Below are 21,912 nucleotides of genomic sequence, written 5' to 3'. Positions count from 1 at the left end.
TCAATGAAAGCCTGGATCTTAGTTTTGACCCAGGAAACCCGTAATCCCAGCAGTTCAGACTCCTCATTCAGCACCTCGAGGGCCCCTGAAAGGATATCTAAAGTCTCGGCAAATATGACTGCATCATCTGCGAAATCAAGGTCAGATATCTTGACATTACCAAACGATGCACCGCAGCTTGATCTCTCCGATATCCTCCCAAGAATCCAGCCCATACAAGTGCTGAAAAGTGTGAGGGCCAGTACACACTCCTGACGAACTCCAGAAAGAACTGGAAATAAGTCAGAGATGGTACCACCACATCTCACAGCACTCTCAGTACCAGAGTAGAGTTCAGACATCAGGTCGATCAGTTTTGGTGGCACCCCACAAAGACCTAGAATCCTCCAGAGGACATCCCGATTCACTGAATCAAATGCTTTACAGAGATCAGCAAAGGCTGCAAGCAGCCCCTGCCGAAACTCTCATCTGCGTTCGGTGAGGACCTGAAGAGCAAGGATACGGTCAATCGTTGACCTCTTTGGTGCAAAGCCTGACTGCTCTGGACGCTGGTGCTCAAGCAGATGGTGGCAAACCCTATCAAGAATTATCTGAGCGAAGACCTTGCCCGGCACTGAGAGCAGCGTCACCCCTCGGTAGTTGTTGCAGTCTTGGCGATCACCCTTCCCTTTCCAGAGAGGGACAACAAGGCCCCTCTTCTAGTCAGTTGGGCTGATGCCTGTGTTCCAGGCAGAGCACAAAACTGCATGCAACGACACGAGTGCAGCATTTCCACCAGCCTTGAGAAGTTCAGCATGGATGCCACAGATCACTGGAGCTTTACCCCATTTCAACCGGTTCGCCGCAGACTGTGTTTTCACAAACGAAGGTGGACCACAGTTGATTGGAGGGTCAGCAACAGGGATTGTAACACCCCTGACGTCCAACTCGACAGCTGGTGGATCAGCCTGGAACAACCGCTCTAAGTAACTGGCCCAGCGGGCCTTCACTTTGGACTCCTCTGTCAGGAGCCTACCACCCTCTGCTCTAACGGCAGTACACCGAGGGATGGCCTTGTATGAACGCAATGCGGGAATTCCCCTCTAAGCAGGACGAGAATCACTTGACCACAGCTGATACTCTACCCCCTGACATTCCTCGCACATAGGCCTCCTTGTCCACCCTTAGCGCACGTACAGTTTTACGCCTCAGCTCCCTGAACAGCTCAGCTCTGCCATTCAGCCTGGCCCTGTGACTCTGCTCAATGGTATCCAGTGTCCCTTCAGACAAAATTATTCTTTGCCCTATGGTGAGGACCCTTCCCTTAGAGGAGTGTGGGAGGGGTCAATTGTTTGTATGTGTATATATATATATATATATATATATATATATATATATATATATATATATATATATATATATATATATATATATATATATATATATATATATATATATATATATATATATCAACTCCTCCCATGCTCTTCTAGCCAAAGAAGCTGCATAAAGCAATCATGAAAGGCTACCAAGGTAAGCGCTTTGCTGTTTCAAACCGTTCCCACAGTTCCTCCACAGCTGTAAAGACATTCACAAATAGTGCACACATGATAATCCCAATGCGACACACCCCCTCAGCTGCCGGACTAGTTTCATCACTTGTTGGCGAATCATCCGCAACAGCGCAGACAGAAATGCATACCAACAGAGCTATGTTTACACACTTGGGAGCCTTTTTATGATTGTACAAATGAACAGGCAAACATACATAATATGTGTGGGAAAACTACACACCCAGACCAGGAATCAAATCCAGGTCCTCTGATAAACTGAAGCAGTGTTCTGCCATCTGAGTTCTGTCTTGGCAACCCACCGGCTGTGCATGTAATTCTCCGACATGTGGAAACACCACTCTTTCCGAGAATCATCTGATTTTCTCTGTTAATCTCATTTATTCACATTTTATCTGAATATTATATCTTTATCACTTTGGAGTAGTTTGTGAAGACTGTATATTAAGTTTGATTTGAAAGCATCATGAAATATGCTCAGGTGGCATCAAAATGTGAAGACTTTGGAGGGGGGTGAATACTTTTGCAGGCCACTATATCTCATACTTTTGATGCAGTCTGGCATCCCGCCTTACTCTCCAAACTCTCTGTCTATGGCACCAAGGACAACTCCACATGTGGCTTCTTGACTTCCTCTACTCTTGCAGCCAATGTATGGCTCTCAATAGAATCCTTTCTTCTCCTCTCCCTGTCATGGCTGGAATGTCCCAAGACAGTGTTTTGGCCCAGTCCTGGGCCCATCTTCATCAATGATCTCTGACTCTTCAAAAAAAAAAAAAATCCTCTTTATCTGTTTGCTGAAAATTCCACCTTCTGCCATGACATCCTTCAAGCTATAGACAAGCAAGCAGCATGCCTCTTCTGTCTCTTCAGACTGAAAAAAAACAATCACAAGCTGGTCAAACACTTGGAATATGTCTTTAAATACTGACAAACCTCACACTCGCACTCCCGTATCTCTCTCCAAAAGGACCACCTGGCATCTCCCCCCACCCCCACCCATTATCTACTTTCTTAACAATCCTCTTGAGGAAGTTCAGTCATTCAAACTCCTGGGTCTCACGATCAGCGATGATCTTTCTTGAGTAAACCACATTTCAAAGTTCGCCTCCAAAGCCAGTTGCCGACTGGGCATCCATTGTAAAAGGCTTTCATGAACAGCTTGATAGAGTACTGCTCTCCCTTCTCGGCTGACCTCGCTGCCTGACATCTTGCTCAAGTTGGCACCATGAAAACCAAGGTCTTCAAGATTATTGGAATCTCCCATGAAGAAGCTGAGCCTTTCGGCCAATCACTTTCTCATCACAGAAAGATTGGTGGTCTCTCTGTCTTCTACCACCTCTTTTCTGGTCTTGTACCATCTGCTCTTTCCGTTCTTTGTCCCCCACCTTACCCCCATGTTCCTGCAGGGTGCACACAGTCCACCAGCAACCCCCTCCTGGTGAAACTCACAAAATCGAGGATCATTGATAACCTCCACTCATTCATTCCATTTCTTTTTACGCTTGTGGAACCAACTTCCACATCCTCTTCAATCTCGTTTTCCCTCCAGGTCTTCAAGACAGCTGTTCACCACCATATAAGATCATTCCCCATCCAAAACCATAATCTTTTCTCACCCCATGAATCCCTCCTCCTCACCCAAAAGCCCTCCTTCTAAATTTCCAGTTTTTCCTTCCTGAAAGATTCCTTCTGTATCCATCTTGTCGACCTTATTCATCCTCCCCTACCCCTCATTCATCCCCGCACCCATTGTTTTGTCCATGTCTCTCTCTATTTTGTCATTGAACTCAGCTGTTAGTGCCCCCCCCCCTTCACTGTTCCTTTGTCCTGTTGTGTCCTGACCCGTTCAGTGTTCTTGCTCCTCCACAAGCCTTAACTTTATACGAAAAATAAGTTCTTGGAATGAGATATACTTGTCCAAGAAATGTGAACTCTTAGATTTTTCAATATAGATGCATATCTAATTCGAAATAAATTATATTTACTTCCTGAACATGTTGAAATGTTTTTTTTTAAGGTTGGTGTTTTTGGACATCAGTTGGTAGATATAGTGCTCTTTATGGAAGAATGTAATTAGTGGTTAATTTTTTTTTTTTCGTATTTACTATCATGATTTTGTGTAGCGTGCGATGTATTCGACATTGATAAAGGCTTCAGTGGCGCTCGTAGCAGATTAGTGGGTTATCATATTGTTTTATTTGGAATTGTGTGTTCTAAAGCCTCCTCGTCGTTTTATTGGATAGTCGAGAGAATTTGTGACGTACATGCGTTTTATTTTTTTTTATCCTGGGATTGGGTTACTCAGTGTGCTGTGCAGGTAGTGAAAATATGATTGGAAATTGAGCAAATAGAGAGTGAATCAATGCGGGAACAAGGAGAAGAGAAGACACATAAATGGTGTGATCAATGTTTGACGTGGACCATAATGGGGACAGTTTCGAGATGGAGGGTCATCTTTGCTGCAGAAAGTGTGGAGAAATTGCACACCTGAACGTTGTTATAGATAGGTGAAACGAAAAGATAGCTAATTTGCGGGAGATAACAGAGTGTGAAGGTTTGTAGATAAAAGTCGGTTATGTCTATGGAGGGAGTCTTCAGAGAAGATTGGCAAAAGTGAAGGTGTGTTGAACATGCAGGTAATGAGGAATTGGTGCGACGAGTGCAGGTGGTGAATATATTGTTGAGGCTGGGTTGAATGCAGGTAGTTGTGAGGGTGGATCGAGCAGTAAGAGTGGACATGTAGACAGCTCAAACTAGACAGCGAGACAGCTCAAAAGTAAGCATGCTGCCCGATTAAATGGCTGCATAGCAACACTTGTTTGGCAATGTCAATAATATCCATCCTGTTCCATAGCATTTAGTGTAAAGATAGTGCACCTGTCAGAAGTTTAGATGAATTAACCATTGGAACCCTAGTGGCTGTTATTCAAACCTCCATTTCCCCAATCAGCCAGATTTTTCCCCCAGGGAGCCCAGGGTGGGGGAGCCAAAAGTCCAAGGAGCTCAGGGTTCAAAGGGTTAAACAATCGAATCCTTACATTGATTTTTTTTTTGGAATATACAGTATAGAGCAGCTTTACAATGATGTGCAGAAGTGTGATATCAGCTCAAATTGGCCAGGAATATGCTGCTAGATTTTTTTTTTTGATAAGTGCAACAGTAGTGACAGTTGATAATTATCTAGGAATATCTAGTAAATGCATTAAACGTGATGGTAGCTAGCATAGTCTTGCTGGTATAACTAGGTCAGGTTGCATAATTCTGTGATGTGCTTCGAGCCGTGTGTTTTCACCGTGTCATAGCGATCAAAGATCTCACTGAAATAAGCTGGGGTCAGCTTTTCTCCCTGAAAACAGAGACATTGTGAGTTATTGAATAAGGAATGAGGAAGGATGATATGTGAGCCCATAATAACACAGGTATCTTATTGTCTTGTATTATTGTCCATCATGCATTCTGTAATATGTGAGAGGCGAATTGACAGCAGGCCTTTCACATAACATCCCTTGCTCTTTTCAGATTTCCTTCATATACACAAAGAAACTTCAAATATATTGTGAGGCTTAGTTTCTGATGTTAGCATGATGGACTCACATACCTTTTGTTTTCTTTGTTAAGGTTACACTGAATTTATATCGATCAATTTTATAGAGATTCAAAGCAATCACATTGATACTGTATTTCTGGCTTGGCTGTCATTCTTCTATCTCTTAGGGACTATCATTATACAGTGCACAATACAATTCATATATAATAAATAAACAAAGAGGCATGACAAATCCACATCCAAATATAATTTAGTATGAGACGTAACAAATATGGAGTTGTGCTGCAGAGGCTTTTACCTGCATTTTCAGCAGGAAGTTTTCTTGTACTGGTAAGAGCCTACAACAAGAGATATGCAAGAAAAATTATATTTTTATAGCTTGACAAAATAATTATAGAATTAACATCAAACATTCTCAAAGGGACAGGAGAGGCTATTCGAATCGGTCTGTGTGTCAGTGAGTCCTCAAGCAGACCAATCTTTCCATATATATACATATACAGGATATTCTCCACCAGTCTGTCCCTCTGTCCTGATGTCTCTCTGTCCACAACTCTGTCTGTCCATCTCGGCGGGCTTCAAATTAAAATCGCCACCACTGTTTGCTCCTTGTCGGTGCTCAGGCCTAACAGGCGTCTGGTGTACATGAACCAATGGAAGTTGCTTGCATCGGTGCTGTGGTTAGGTGAGTGGGTATATGTGTAGATATTTGGAAAGACTAATGTCTCCGAAGAAGAATGAGGTAAGTGGCGTGTTTGTGGGGTCTCGGGTTTTGATTTTGTGAAGGTTTAACAATTTGGCGTGCTTTGAGCCTCAAAAACATGTCAGCCACGATGGATTTTTTTTTTTTTTTTTTACAAATAAATGGGTCTAAATTAACTTTTTCATGCAAATGATGCATTTCTTTACATGCTTGACATTAAAAGCTCTTCGAGACTGAAAACTGAAATAAGGGATCAAAATGTAGTCCAATTTTACTTTTTCATATTCCTTGGGTAAATATACTCGACCGGTGAAAAGTTTTAGAACACCCCCCATTTTTCAGTTTTTACTGAAATTTAAGCACTTCTAGTCCAGTGAATAACCTGAAATGGTACAAAGCTAAGTGGTAAACTGCTAGAGGTTAAAAAAAACAAGTTTAGGTTACAAAAAACTGAAAAATAATGTAAACTAGCATAACCCGCGCTCTGCGCGACATGTTGGGGTGGGTGTGTTTGAGAAAGGAACTGATGCAGAGTATCAGTAGTAATTTTACTTTAATGCAGTAAATGGAATACAATGTTCAAAGTATTTCTTGATACACAATGTTTTGGGTTATAGCATTGTCATTGTGGAACCCTTGTTTTGTAGTTGGTATAATTTGCACCGTAATGTCCGAGAACCGACGTGATCGTGAGAAGGCAACTGAAACCGTTTTTGGCACGATTTCACTGTTTCAGAACCATTTTATTTACTTTTTTTTGTACCATGCACCTCATATGGTCTTTGAGATAATGTAAGCCGAATATCACGTTACTCGAGCGCAGAACAAAGTCGAAGATAGCGCGACACGAAACCACAAACTCGGAAATAATATATAAGATTTCAGAATTGGTAAAAAAAAAGGCCCTTTTCAGGGAACAAGTAATGGGTAAGCAACTGCAGCTGTTTTGGAAGTGGAAGCAACAGCAATGGAAGTAAATTAAGCCTTGAAAGTTGATGCAAACAATTCCAACAGGTGTCCCCACTTTTGTTGATTAGTTACAAACCCTCTGTCTGTATAAAAGTAGTGTTGGAACAGACTGTGTTGCTGCACCCTCTGAAGCATTATTTAGACAATATTGCACTGCAGGAAGTAGTATATTGCTATCATAATGGCGAGAAAAAGACAATTAACAAAGGAAGACACACAGACCATTAAAACCATTAAAAGTGTCGGTCTTTCCTTCAGAGGAATTGCAAAGTAAGCCAAGGTGTCAGTGAGTACAGTTTCCTACACCATCAAAAGGCACTTGGAAACTCGAGGAAACTCTGACAGGAAGAGGTCTGGCAGAAGCAAAGCCACAACACAATCAGAAGACAAGTTTCTGAGAGTCAACAGCTTGTGTGATAGGCGGCTCACAGGACAGCAGCTTCAAGCAGAGCTTAACACTGGTCGGAGTAAGGAAGTCTCAGTTTCAACTGTGAAGAGAAGAAGTTGAGCTGCAGGTTTGACAGGTCGAGTGGCAGTAAGAAAGCCATTGCTAAAATGGCAAAATAAGAAAAAGAGGTTTGTCTGGGCCATGAAGCACCGCCAGTGGACTACTGAAAACTGGAAGAAGGTCTTGTGGACCAATGAATCAAAATTTGAAATCTTCGGTTCATCACACAGGGTTTTTGTACGCCGTCCAGTCGGCGAAAGGATGGTTCCTCAGTGTGTGACACCAACTGTCAAACATGGAGGAGGAAGGGTGATGATCTGGGGCTCTTTTGCTGGATCCAGAGTCGGCGACTTGCACAGAGTGACTTGCACCCTGAACCAAAAGGGCTACCACAGCATTTTTCAGCGCCATGAAATTCCCTCTGGTCGATGCCGAGTTGGGCAGGAGTTCATCCTACTGCAAGATAATGACCCAATACATACCTCCAGGCTACGTCAGAACTTCCTTAGAAGAAAAGAACAAGACGGTAGGCTTCAAATCATGGAATGGCCAGCACAGTCTCCAGACTTAAACCCCATCGAGCTGGTTTGGGATGAACTGGACAGAAGGGTGAAAGCAAAGCAACCTGCAAGTACAACACATTTGTGAGAACTTCTGCAACAGTGTTGGTAAGAACTTTCCGAACAATATTTGATTTCCATTGCAGAAAGAATGCCATAAGTATGGTCGGCTGTTATATCTGCAAAAGGTGGCCACTTTGATGAGTCAAGAATTTAGATTAAATTTTGTTCAACAAAACGATTCCATTATATTTTTTTAAATCTGCAATTGTTTATTTGCTCTATGCTTTAATTTCAGAGTACATTGAAACATTAAACTGCTTAAATTTCAGTAAAAACTGGAAAAATGGGGGTGTTCTAAAACTTCTGACCGGGAGTGTGTGTGTGTGTGTGTGTGTGTGTGTGTGTGTGTGTGTGTGTGTGTGTGTGTGTGTGTGTGTGTGTGTGTGTGTGTGTGTGTGTGTGTGTATATATATATATATATATATATATATATATATATATATATATATATATATATATATATATATATATATATATATATCTTAGGGAGGTCCAAAAAAGTCGAAAAAAATAGAAAGTTGCTCCACAAGCTTAAAATGATTCTAATATGATCCAATCACGCATAATTTTTTTTAGCTTCATCGGAGGTGATTTAGAGGTCGCTCCATATGACGACTTTTAGTCTCATGACTTGAATAAATTAGGGTATGGTCGGGTACGATTACGGGTACTTCTGGATGTCCGAGGTGGAAATGGAGTCCTTTTTCACCTCGGAAGTTCAGAAGTGTACGGATTCGCATCTCACCATACCCTAATTTAATATAATAATAACTAAATAAATAACTAACATATTTTTCGTGAATCATTGAATCTAAAACACTGGATGTTGGGCAGGCTAGAAATAAGTTCACACGGGAGTGGAGACAGCAATAGAGGCGGAGATGATAGTGGTATTTGGTAAATGAGACGAAATATTCTAATAGTTTGTAATTCCATTGATTGAAAAATTAGGGTATGGTAAGATGCGAATCCGTACACTTCTAAATTTCCTCGGTGAAAATGGACTGCATTTTCGAACTCAGTGGGGTCGATTTACTCCAAGAAATGTTTTGACCGACAACTCATTAATTATAGATTAGAAAATATCGAAATGAATAGGATGAGTTACTCAACTCCCAGTAATGATAAATTTTGTTTTAGGTCATATTTTCGAAATGGTAGCGAATTCAATGTCGGTGCAGTCATTTCTTAGAGTAAATCGACCCCATAGAGTTCGAAAATGCACTCCATTTCCACCTCGGACATCCAGAAGTACCCATAATCGTACCCGACCATTCCCTAATTTATTCAAGTCATGAGACTAAAAGTCGTCATATGGAGCAACCTCTAAATCATCTCCAATCAAGTTAATTTTTTTATGCGCGTTACTGAATCATAGTGGAATAACTTAAGGCTTGTGGAGACAACATCTGAATTTTTTATATTTTTTTTGCTGTTTTTGGACCACCCTCATATATACATCGATATATGTATATGTATATGTATATATATATATATATATATATATATATATATATATATATATATATATATATATATATATATATATATGTATATATACATATAAAGAGTTTATTTAAGGTGAGTTCACGCTTTTCCAACTTCTGTGTATATCAACTGAAAAATGTCAGTGTGTTTTCCGCCAGTCAGTCCGTCTGTCCATCCATCAGTCTGTTTCCTCCACAACACCAAAACCATGAAACCTCGTGGGCCCAAACTTTGCATGTATCCTAAGGGAACTCCAAGGAAGTGCATGAGTGAAAATTGGGTGTTTGGGTTATCTTAAACTCCCCTTTTGAAGATAATTAACGGCCTTATTTAATTACATCCTTCTTCAAGGTGACGTTATGCTTGGTCACCTCACTGTCCCTCGCTGGGGTCTTAATTTGCCAATGTTTTTGGCCTGCTCAACAATGCCTTACCTTGGAACAGGCCACAATGATTTCTTACCGATAAGGTTTTTGTTTTTTTTTCATTTTCCTCACTCATATTAATGAATGCCTGTTCATCATAGCTGGATTCATTGCAATGCTTATAAACACCCAGAGACACCAGTGTTGATAGCTTAATTTGATATCTACATATGTATTTAACGTCGAGAATCTCTTAATTTCAGCAAAATTAAAAAAAATTAAAATTCTTTATTGACTTCAGCAGTAGTTCCAACTGCTAAAAAAAGTGTTCATTTGTCAAATTTGGACATCGCTTGACATTCCGGTCATCTCCAGCTCTATGGTGTTTATATAACTGATTGGCAATTGCTAATCATTTTCCAAGCCTGCCATTCCTTATCAACCATTTTGTTGGAGTGCTTGCTTGAATGCTTAAGCCACTTGGTAGCACGTTACAATATTCGCACTGTCACTGAATATATTGATCGACTTGAACAAAGTTCACAGCCCATTCACCTGTGTTTTGCCTGTGGTGCCTCAGGCGGTGCATCATGCGGTGGCATGCTCACTGAAAATGTGCAATTTTATTTTACACCGTTTCCCCTTTTTGTATGATCTTCTTTCTTTATACAACCCATCAATTTGGCATAGATATACATATAAAAAAACTTAAACGTTTTCTTTTTAGAAGTTTCTTCAACCGTTTTGTTGGAGTGCTTGCTTGCATGGTTTTCAACTCAGGCGAATGCTCTTCAAGCTTTGATGGTGAAACGGTGGCTCGGTGCTCCATTTTCACATTTCCAGAGTTAGGAAGGCAAAATAAATGAGATGATTACAATGCGTCAAAAAAGTTTTCAGTTGTTACAAAGCAATGAATCGCCAAATCACAGCAGGATAGCTGAGAGGTACACATGCTCACTCTAAGCTGTGTAGCCTGGGTTTGAGTCCTGACTCAGCTATAAACTGTCATCTCAGTATTTCACAGGCAGGGTGATTCATCAATGTGTGTGCCGTCTCTCGGATGGACATTAAACTGGACGTCACATCTGCCGGAATCCCCCCACCCTTCCTCTCCCCCTCCTCACTCTCCTCTCCCCTCTTCCCCTCCTCACATCGCTCTCTGTCCCTTCCCTCCATCCCATCTCAATCCCACCCCTTCCCCCTCCCCCCTTTAATATTCCTGAGAGCGAAGCAACAGGTTGTATTGGCTATTTTCTAATAATTTCCTTCCTGAAAGTCCCTATAATGTCCATCTTGTATACCTCGTGTTCCGCTGCCCCATCCCTTTCCCTTCCACAAATCTCCTAATGTCTCTGTTCCCCAATGTTTATCCTTCCTTCTCCCACCCTTCTTGTCTCATGCCCCCCTTGCTGTGTGTTGTGTGTTAGTTCTCATACGAGCCTTGACAATGTATACAAAAAAAAAAAAATTAAAAGTCAGAATAAATATTTAAAACTACCATCTGTTAAACTTATGACCATATTGCAGTGTACGTACGTACACACACACACACACACACACACACACACGGCCCTTTAATTTTTTCTTTCTTGGGCGACTCTCCATATGATGATACGGTATTTGTTTCATGACAAAAATTACATTCTTCCAGCCTTGACATGACTCACCTGGCCATTTCAGAAAGCCCAAGCTTGCCATCTTGATTCGAATCAAACATTCTCAACTGCAACAAACAATTTCATGTAATAATGAATACATTGAAAATATAATTAATTTATGGATCATTAATGTGGTTGTAATTCCTTGTATGGGGGCCCTTAATCCCTTAAAAAAAATTGTCATGTTAGTATGCATACAATCCATATTTCAAGTAGCCATTGATTTCTTTTTTTTTGGTTTACCAGTCACAAAAACATGAATTATTCAACTCAATACGATGTAATAATTTAGTTAATCTGCGTTGCAAGGTAGTTTCATTTATTGTGTAGATCTTAATGAAACAAAAATATCCTTTTATTTTTTTTGCCTATTCCCTCTCAAAAATTATTTAACTCTTTGAACTCCACAAACAAGCCACACGAACAACATTCTAACCTGTCCTGATAATTGTTTTTGCATTTTAACTTTAGCAGCATGACAATGCATCGTTCAATACTGCTGTGTCAGTTAGGTAACGGTTTCAGAACAACGTTGAACATTTGCGGTGGCCACTCTAAAGCCCGTAATGAAACACTCAAAACACTCCGGGATCGCTTGGAATGCAACCAATGGAACAGAACCTCAATCCATGAGTAAACTTGAAATTGCTTTGAAGGACCAATGGCGTCATGTTATGTTCGACATTTACCATTATTTGTTACAAGCAGGAGTACCCGGTGTTGCCTGGTGCTGTACTAATCCTTGTGGCATTTTGAAGAAATCAATGTTTTTTTTCCAATTTATTTTGTGGATGCCTAAAACACTTCCCTACACTCACTAAGGAATGGGGACAGGTATCATTTAATGTAATCTTTCACATGGCTACAAAGGCTTAGGCACTATAGAGTTTTCTTTTTTTTTTTAAACAAACTTTTTTTTCAAAACTTTTTTGGCTAAAACAGTCACTGGCACTCGCAAACGAACCTCTGAAACTTTTATGAAGATCCGTTCAGCAATCTCTGAGAAAAATGGTGACACACACACACACACACACACACACACACACACACACACACACACACATACAGTGGTATAGATTGTACATCTCAATGACACCTTATTACCTCCACTACCGAAAGTGGATGGAGGTTATGTTTTCACAGCTGTCTGTCTGTGAGCAGGATAACTCAAAAAGTTATGAACGGATTCAGACTAAATTTGGTGGACAGGTTGTGTGTGTGACAAGGAAGAATTGATTCAATTTTGGTGAAGATCCAAATCCTGATGACAATAATTTTTTTTTTTAATGTGATTCTTCACCTTTGGTAGATGGGACCAAAAACGACAAATAACACAATATCTCAAAACGTAGGACGAGCTTTGACAAAACTTGGTGGATGAGTTGGTTAGGTGACAAGAACAAGCAGATTTTATTTTGGTTCAAGTATGGATCCAGATCTGGCCTATCAGTGGGATACACAATGTAAACTGTTGAGGCTGGCGGAGGTTTGCACTCTACCAAGTGCTGTTCTAGTTATAAATGAAAAAAACATGAGGTGATGAGAGCAATCATCTGTGATAGTGATGGGTAGTGTTTTAATTTGAATTTTAAGTTTTAAGTTTTAAAACAACACCTGAGCTATACGAACACAAATTTGACAAAACGGCACAACAATATATGGTTTAACATGGAAAATTGGGTAAAAAGTTATGAATAACCATCATATTATTTTACTGTCCCAATACTTTTGCGAACAAGGTAACATACATACATACATACATACATACATACATACAAACATACATATAAACTGCTGTTTTGCATAACTATATGAAAAAGCACAAATATCGATACTGTACTTCGCTAAGTTCCAGTTCGGGGATTTTTTCACGTCTTGGTTGAATCTGCAGCTGCCGCTACGACATCGTCAACACTGAGTTTACAGAACTGGATTCGTCGTGTTTTGTGTGCATCATTCATCAATGTGTTGCTGTGTCATTCCATGCATTATTTCATGTCAATTAGTTCATCGTTTTATGGTATTTGTTTCGTATTGTCAAAGCCTGAACGGTCTTTTTCCAGAGGCCTTCCTCGGACAGAAAGTGTGTCCTGCTTTGGCTTTAGTCCTGAGTGTATTCCAGGGTATCTTGCTTATAATTCCTCAACACTATCCTATACTATTTCGATTTCCTCTCTCGCTTCAAAAAAATCGGAACAAACAAACCAAAAAAAAAAAAACTTTATATTTCACTCCACAACGATTCTCATATTTATTGAATCTGTTTGAAAACAGACATTTTGTTTGAAAATAGATAAAAATATCTCTTGAAAACAGACATCATCTGTTTAACAGAATCCTTCCTCCGACAGGACATCCCCGACTCCTCAGTGTGTCTCCCCAGTTATTGCCTCCTTCGATTTGATAGGTCTGAATCACGCCCCAGTGGTGGAGTTGCACTTCACATCAAGAACTCAATTTCCCACTGCCACTGCACTAATCTTACCCCTCCCAACCACCAGGAGTACCTTTAGCTGCAACTTCCCCTCTGTTCCCACCTCTTGTTCATCTGTGTGTTGTACCGGCACCCTAACAGTGATGACTCCATCTATATCCCTCTCTCAGACAACATGGACAAACTTTTAATCAATCATTCCAACTCTCTCTTCCTCATATGTAGTGATTTCAATTGTCACCATGCAACTTCACTGGATGTTATTACCTCTCTCACCAGTCATGGCACTTCTGCAAAGGACTTCTGTTACTCAATGGGACTGACTCAGTCTGGGAACTTTCCCACCCAGATTTCTCCTAATAGGCCAGGCACATTACCCTGTTTAAGGTGCAAACCCAGAAATAAATAGTATAAAACTGAAATTTTCAGGATAGTTTCGCTTTTTAATGATTTATCACATATCAAAAGTCCCCAACTATCCTCTGCCGGCCTCATGGTTAAATTACCCAGTTGCATAGCAACCGTTCCCGGGACCTAGAAATTTCTTTATGAACACCCGACTGGGTTTGGCGGCTACTATAACACTTCATTTCATTACTAAAATATCAAGATGATGTAGTATAAACATCTGTATATCACTCAGTCCCCTGGGAGGGGGGGGGGGGCAACTGTATCCCATCACTTCTGGAATTTTGTTTTGGGGAATGATATTAAGCCCAAATTTTATGTACGATTATTTACCAATAACTAAACAAGAATATAGCAAGAAGAATTTTTATTTATCTAGTTATGTTAATTAAAATAAATTTTAAAATTTAGAGGGTTTTCGCTAATTTTGACCCCTTCCTTGTTCCAGCTTACACTATGTTTACATATAAAATCCAATATAGCTGGATCTTATATATTCTGGTGGAGGAAAATGGGCGACTGAGCCGTTTAAACATGCTTATATTAGGTTGGGTAATAAGAATTTGCTGATGTGGATGCCACCCCTGCAGAGCATTATTGTCAGCCGGCAGATGTCAGGTATCCGATGGTTAATAGCTAATCCACCTTGTAACTTAACCAACCAATAACTCGCACCTGAATGACCACAACGCTTCTATGAAGAAAAGTTTTGGATTTTTGAATTTCCAGTGCCTGATGGAATATTATTGTTGTCATCATGCTGTGTAAATATTCATTCTTACAAATCATGCTTCCATCTTAATCTATTTCTTATATATTTTTGCAGGTGAAATGAATGACAACTTCTTGATGTGTGGTGAATAATTGTCGGTGGGCGATGTCGTAAATGTGAACAAGGGCCGCCCAACTCTCGTAGAGGCAAGCCGAGGACGTGGAGATGGCCTTTCTATCCACATGGAAACCAAATCACCTCTTAGATTACACACTATATGTCGGAAAAATTATTCACGCCCCAGCAGCATACAGGCGTGTGCAAGCAAAACCGCCGGTGACAGTCGTTCGCACGAAAATTCAGAGGCTGACACACCACGTTTGCGTTCCTCTCTAAGAGCATTTGTTTTTTTTAAAGTAGACTGCCTTTTCTGTGGCAAAGAAGCAAGCATGAGAGTGGAAACAAAAAAGGAAACAAAATACAGGAAAACCATATGTGAGGTGAGAACAATTACATTTCGCGATCGTATCCGATGCCGTGCAATCGAACGTAACGACAAATGGGGTGAAGCTGTTATGAGACGAGTTGACAGTGCAATTGATCTGGTGGCATCTGAAGGGAAATACCACAAGACATGTAATTTGGAGTTATTTTGCAATACAGAGGATATAAATTTTTAAAAAGCCATCGCATGCCTGGCCGACCAGAAGATTTAATTAAAGCTAAAGCCTTTGTTGCGATTTGTGACTTTATTGAAAATGACGATGAGTGCCAGTACTCGATATCTGAATTACATCACATTATGGAAACGTTCCTTGATGGACATGCAGGTTATACTACGAAGTATCTGAAAGCAAAATTACTAGATCATTATGGTGACAATATAATCATAACTGAAGTCCCAGGTAAGAACGGTATAGTTAGCGTTAAAGACACTGCGTACCCAATACTTCATGACAACTGGTACACTGAAAAGGGCAAAGACGAGAAACAAGAACGCAGACGCATTGTCGAGACAGCAGCATCCATTATACGGGAGGACATCCGCTTGTCTGTGTATAACTGTGATACATATCCCTCAGTTAAGACAACTGAAGATCCGGATGAGGGTATGATACCAGAATCTTTGACGTGCTTTGTTGATGGCGTTATAAAAACTAATAGAAAACCTGCCGATAGCATAAATCGGAAATGCCTTTCGATACAACAAGCGATAATAGCTGCCGCTAGACCACGTTCGTTCATTTCTTTTCAACTTCTCAGCATCGCTGTGTACATTCATCGTAAATATGGCTCCAAAGATCTTATTAATATACTCAGCAGCCTGGGATTTTGCAGCAGTTACAATGAAGTAAAACGATATGAATACTCGCAGATTTTGACTGGACCGCCCTCTCGAAAGCCAGGTGGATTCGTGCAGTTTATATATGACAATGCCGATTTCAATGTCAATACGCTTGACGGACACAACGGCTTTCATAGCATGGGAGGCATCAGATGTACAACTCCTCGTGATATTTCAGATTCAAGGACACCAGTGTCGCGAATTTTGAAAATGCCAAAAGCCAGTGTTATCGGTTCATTTGGGCAGGTAGCAATCAAGACTTATAAGAGACCTATGATTCCCGGCCTACAAAGCATCCACGTTAAAGATATCACATGTGAGCAAACCCTTGGACAAAAGAGACTTAGCGCGGTAATTATGCTCGATTCACTCTGGATATCGGGATATGCCCTCAAATTATCCACACGTGGAGTGGTTTCATGGAGGTAGCCATGCAAAATGCTGGTGCCTATGGTGGGGATGGCAGCTTCTCAACAACATATTTGTCCCCGTGCTAACTGATCTGCCAACTGCTCCTGAAAAACTTATGAAACTCATAAGCTGTAAATGCAAAGTAGGGTGTATGAGTCGGTGTGGGTGCAGGCGAGCAGGGATGTCATGCTCTGCAATGTGCAGCCCGTGTATTTGTTTGGGATGCACCAACTCACCTAAGACCGAGGATCTTGAGAATGATGATGTTGACTTGGAGAGTTCAGATACTTAATTATATTGTGAATAAATTAGACTGGCTCTTTTTATCGTGCTATGTAATATGCACTATATATTGTTACGCAAGCATTTTCGTAATAGTGTTGAGAGGAGTGGGGGTAATGCATTACGCTTCAGTCAGATACTTCAGTCAGATTATGACATAACGACAGCTCTCGTACAAATACAATTATGTGAGCATTATAAAAAGACAGCAACAAAATTAATTCATCTGATAATGGGTTATTATTTAGAACTAACATAATACATGTCAATAGATTATTGTTTTATGTTGGTTTGCTCGGCCAATTCTGGTTGCTCGGTAGAGAGATCCATCATACATGTGTTAATAATATAAATAGTACTTCATATTTGATTTTCTGAATGCCTGGTGTTGGCGCAGTGGTTAGGGCAGCGGCTTGGGATCCAAGAGGTTCTGAGTTCAAGCCCCGTTGAGCCACTGAATTAATACACCAGGGGGTTTACTCAGCCTGTCATCCTTCCGAGGTCGGCGAAATGAGTACCAGTATACTGGGCCGGTGTATACCCTGGTTAAAATAGGTGTACCATATCCCTGTGTCGTAAGAGGCGACCAGGGTTGCGTCAGGAAGGGCATCCGGTGTAAAACATGTGCCAAATCACGATGCGGATCATACGGATGATCCGCTGTGGCGACCCCTAACGGGAGCAGCCGAAAGAGGAAGAAGAAGATTTGATTTTCTGTTCATAGTAATATTTTTATGCTACAATGTAAACATAAGATTGATATATTGGTGATGAATGATAAATCATTAAAAACTGAAGCTATACTGAAATTTTCAGCTTTATACTATTTATTTCCAGGTTTAAATTTATTTTTCCTGGCCTATAATGGCAAATCTTCCCTTCTAGACTTAGTGATGACTAACTTTCCCGCAAATGTCTCCTGCTCTTCCTCAGATCCAATTGGTTCATCTGATCATGTGCTTGTGAAAGTCAACATCTCTCTGGCTATTCTCAGAGAATTGCCTCAATGTTGGCAGGTCTGGCAGTTCACTCAGGCAGATTGGCAGGGACTGCAAGCAGCCACCTCTCTTCAGAACTGGTCTCCATTATATACTACCCCTGATGTTAACTCCGCCTGGGAATTCTTCCACAGAAACCTGATCTCTCCCATGCACAGATTCATCCCATCTGGTCTTCAATTATCCTACCCTTCTTCCCATCCATGGTACCACACACTGAATCCTATAGCGAGGCATTTGCTCTGAAACAACTTACCTTCTCCTCCTGGAAGACACATCCCACTGAAGCCAAACTCAGTGCATTCTAAAAAGTCTGCAACAAGTGTGCATCCATCCTCAGGAGAGCCAGAAAAAAAATATCTGTCCAACCACAAGAATGAACTTTCAAACTTGTCTCCCTCCTCTAAAATCTGGTGGCACCTTTTTAAGTCTGTCTCTGGAGTATATTTCCCTTCCATCCCTTCTCTCTCTTCTCTCTCTTCTCTCTCTTCAAATGGACTTTGAACAGCCGACTCCACACTTGAGAACACCGAATGCCTCATTTCTGTGCTTCCTTCCAAATATTGTGTCCCCAACCCCTCACTCTCAGTACTGCTCCTTCCCTGTCATACCCAACTGCTCCTGGACTCCATGTCTTTTGCAGCTGAGGAGGTGGAGTAGGTTCTTTAAACCCTCGACTTTGACTCTGCTACTGGACAGGATGGCATCAACTCACTTGCCTTAAAACCTGCTTTGCTGCTCTTGCACATGCTCTCTCTGCCCTTTTCACCTTCAGTTCAGTTATATTATGACTTCACACCTTCTGCTGAATTAATGACAATTTACAAATGTATATGCATTCAACATTACATTTCAACATCAATATAATGCATTTGATCAAACAACACACACAAAAAAAAAAAACATCAATATGGGAATGTACAAAAAGGTTGCCCACATAAAATGGTGTACTATTATAAATCAAAGCAAAGGACGATGAATGCAATTTCAATATAAATTCGCACTCCCATGCGGGTTAACTCATGATCATTCGTTCATATTGAATCTGAGGCATAATATCAAATTAATACAATATACAAGAAGAAAGCAAGTTGAAATTCATAAATAAATAGCATACAAAAGTCATGGAGGTGAAAGGCATCTCAACAAATAATTCCACTGGGCCACCCAACATAAACCTATTTAACCTAATCAATCCTACGACCCCCTTCTTCATTGAGACATTTTACAAGAAATGGAATCGTGCTATTTTTATATCTTGCTGTTTGGTACTGGTCAATTTTGTACTTGCGAGTACCACGAAGCTGCATTGCATGAGTGGCATCACTTTTCAGGAACCAGTTATTATGCCTCTGAGATCACACACAAGAAGATGCAAACTTGAAACATAGGTATATTCTTCTTTCCTCAAGTGGTTCAATATCAGTCACAATGATGGCATCCAAATAGGAATCGTACTGATTAATGAGAACAATCCTCATTGCTCATTTCTGGATATTCTCTCGGTCTTTAGTTTGCCCTTCTGTTAGTCCATAGGGTTTGTGACCCTATCATTTACGCGAGGAAATCTTCCATCTGCTTGGAAATCCGCCAAGACTGCATGGCAAAAGAAGGTGCAAAAACTGATCCCCTCAACTACAGACCAATCAGCCTTCTCCCAATCATCAGCAAGGTTATGGAATCCATCATCGCTTCAGACATTAAATCCTTCCTCTTCTCCGATGGCTTGATTTCCGATCATCAATTTGGATTCAGACCAGGTCAATCCATCCTGAATATGCTGCTTATACTCACCTAATGATGGATGGATTCTGTGCACAAATGTCAGGCAGGAGATCAGGGTCATCTCTGTGGACATATGTTGTGCTTTTGATACAGTCTGGCATTCTACCTTGCTCTCCAAACTCATGCCTATGGCATCCAAGGCCAGCTCCACACATGGCTTCCTGACTTCCTCGACTCTCGTAGCCAATGTGTGGCACTCAACTGAATCCTTTCATCTCTTCTTCCTGTCAAGGCTGACGTGACCCAAGGAAGTGTTCTGGGCCCATTCCTATTCCTGATCTTCATCAATGATATCTCTGACTCTGGAAAATCATTTATGTATTTCCTGATGACTCCACCCTCTGCCATGACATCTCTCATCCTTCAGAAAGGCAGGCTGCAGCCTCTTCCAACTTCAAACCTTGTAAAAAAAATCACAAGATGGTCAAACACTTGGAATGTCTTTCAATCCTGATAAAGCTCAGTCACTCACGATCTCTTTCCGAAAGGACAATCTGGCAAATGCTCCTTTCGACTTTCTTAACAATCCTCTTGAGGAAGTTTACATCCTCTCCAATCTCATTCTTCCCAACAGGTCTTCAAGACAGCTGCTCACCACCATCTCAGATCGTCCTCAATCCAAAACCATGATCTTTTTTACCCTCGTTAACTCCAACCAAATCCCACCTCCCTCCAATTTTCCCTCCTTGGAGTTTCCATTTGTATCCATCTTGTACTCCCCATACATCCTCTTTGTCTCTCTTGTCCACCCAATGCATGCATGTTATGTGTGCTGGTCTCTTTTCTGTTACATCCCGGTCTGTTCACAAACCTCGACTATCCATACAAAAAATGAAAGAGATGATTACTGTATGTCTAACTAAACTGAATATAATAGAAGCTTTATCTAAATAGTAACTAAAAATATATTTATATCCAGATAATTATAAATATAAAATTATAAATAACAAAGAATGTATATATATACATATATATATATATATATATATATATATATATATATATATATATATATATATATATATATATGCCATTGTCTCTCTCTGTCTCTCGACCTCTCTGTGGCTCTCTTTGTTCCTTATGCACGGCCACCACATCTTTTAAGTTGAAAACTCCAAACTCAGGGTATAAAAACAACTTTGTGTGTGTAAAGGGGGGGGGAGGGGAGGGGTTATATATAGAGAATTATAAATAATGAAGAACGTGTTCATGTGTAGATAATTATAAATAACTAAGAATGTGTGTGTGTGTGTTTGTGTGTATATATATATATATATATATATATATACATATATATATATATATATATATATATATATATATATATATATATATATATATATGTACAAACATACATAGATACATACATACATAGATACATGCATATATAACTAAGAATGTGTTTATATATATATATAAATAATTAGAAATAACAAAGAATGTGTTTATATATAAATTATAAATGGATTCTTATAAATAACTAAGAATGTGTTTATATATAGATAATTATAAATGGATGATTATAAATACCTCAGAATGTATTTATATATGGATAATTTTAAATGGATGATTGTAAAAAACTAAAAATGTGTTGCTATATGGGTCATTAAAAATGGATGATTATAAATAACTAAGAATGTATTTTTTTATTGATAATTATAAATAACTAAGAATGTGTTTCATGTACTCTATTAATGTTGATAATACTATTAAATTCTTGAAATATAACAAGTTTATATTAGGGTACCTCTGAGGATTGCCTGTTTCCTTTCTCCCCTCACTTTGAAAGACACACACACACACACACACACACACACACACACACACACACACACACACACACACACACACACACACACACACACACACACACACACACACACACACACACACACACACACACACACACACAGATATAGATATATACCCAGCCCTTTTTTCCTTTGTTCAAAATCTAAATTAAAAAATACTTCTAAAAGTACCAGGAGGGGGTTTACTCCTCTCTTAAAGCAGGGTCCGGTGGTCCTCATTCAGAAAAAAAAATTTAGTGCACACATATTCCATCAAGGTCAGTTTGAATCTGAAAAAATGTTTTCGAGATAAAAAATATTGAGTTTAAATTTTGATATCAACATTTATTTGACCATGAGTCTTATGTTTCCATGCAAAATAAGTTCTATGAA

The 21,912-nt window shown here is 39.9% G+C and overlaps 1 protein-coding gene across 1 annotated transcript in view; it reads right to left on the bottom strand.

The window, feature by feature from the left end:
* LOC147017680 (calretinin-like) overlaps positions 1–21,912 on the bottom strand; it is a 77,565-nt gene that overhangs the window by 11,239 nt on the left and 44,414 nt on the right. Inside the window, exons 8-10 of the mRNA XM_085847981.1 lie at positions 11,364–11,419; positions 5,399–5,438; positions 4,846–4,899 (exon numbers count right to left, since the gene is read on the bottom strand). Of these exons, the coding sequence (XP_085704107.1) occupies positions 4,846–4,899; positions 5,399–5,438; positions 11,364–11,419 (150 nt within the window). The remainder of the gene's footprint in view (positions 1–4,845; positions 4,900–5,398; positions 5,439–11,363; positions 11,420–21,912) is intronic.

This window comes from Eptatretus burgeri, chromosome 11 (genome assembly GCF_056783735.1).
Source record: "Eptatretus burgeri isolate ZD-2024b chromosome 11, Ebu_testis_v1, whole genome shotgun sequence".
NCBI lineage: Eukaryota > Metazoa > Chordata > Myxini > Myxiniformes > Myxinidae > Eptatretus > Eptatretus burgeri.
This window is presented reverse-complemented; position numbering and strand designations above follow the sequence as displayed.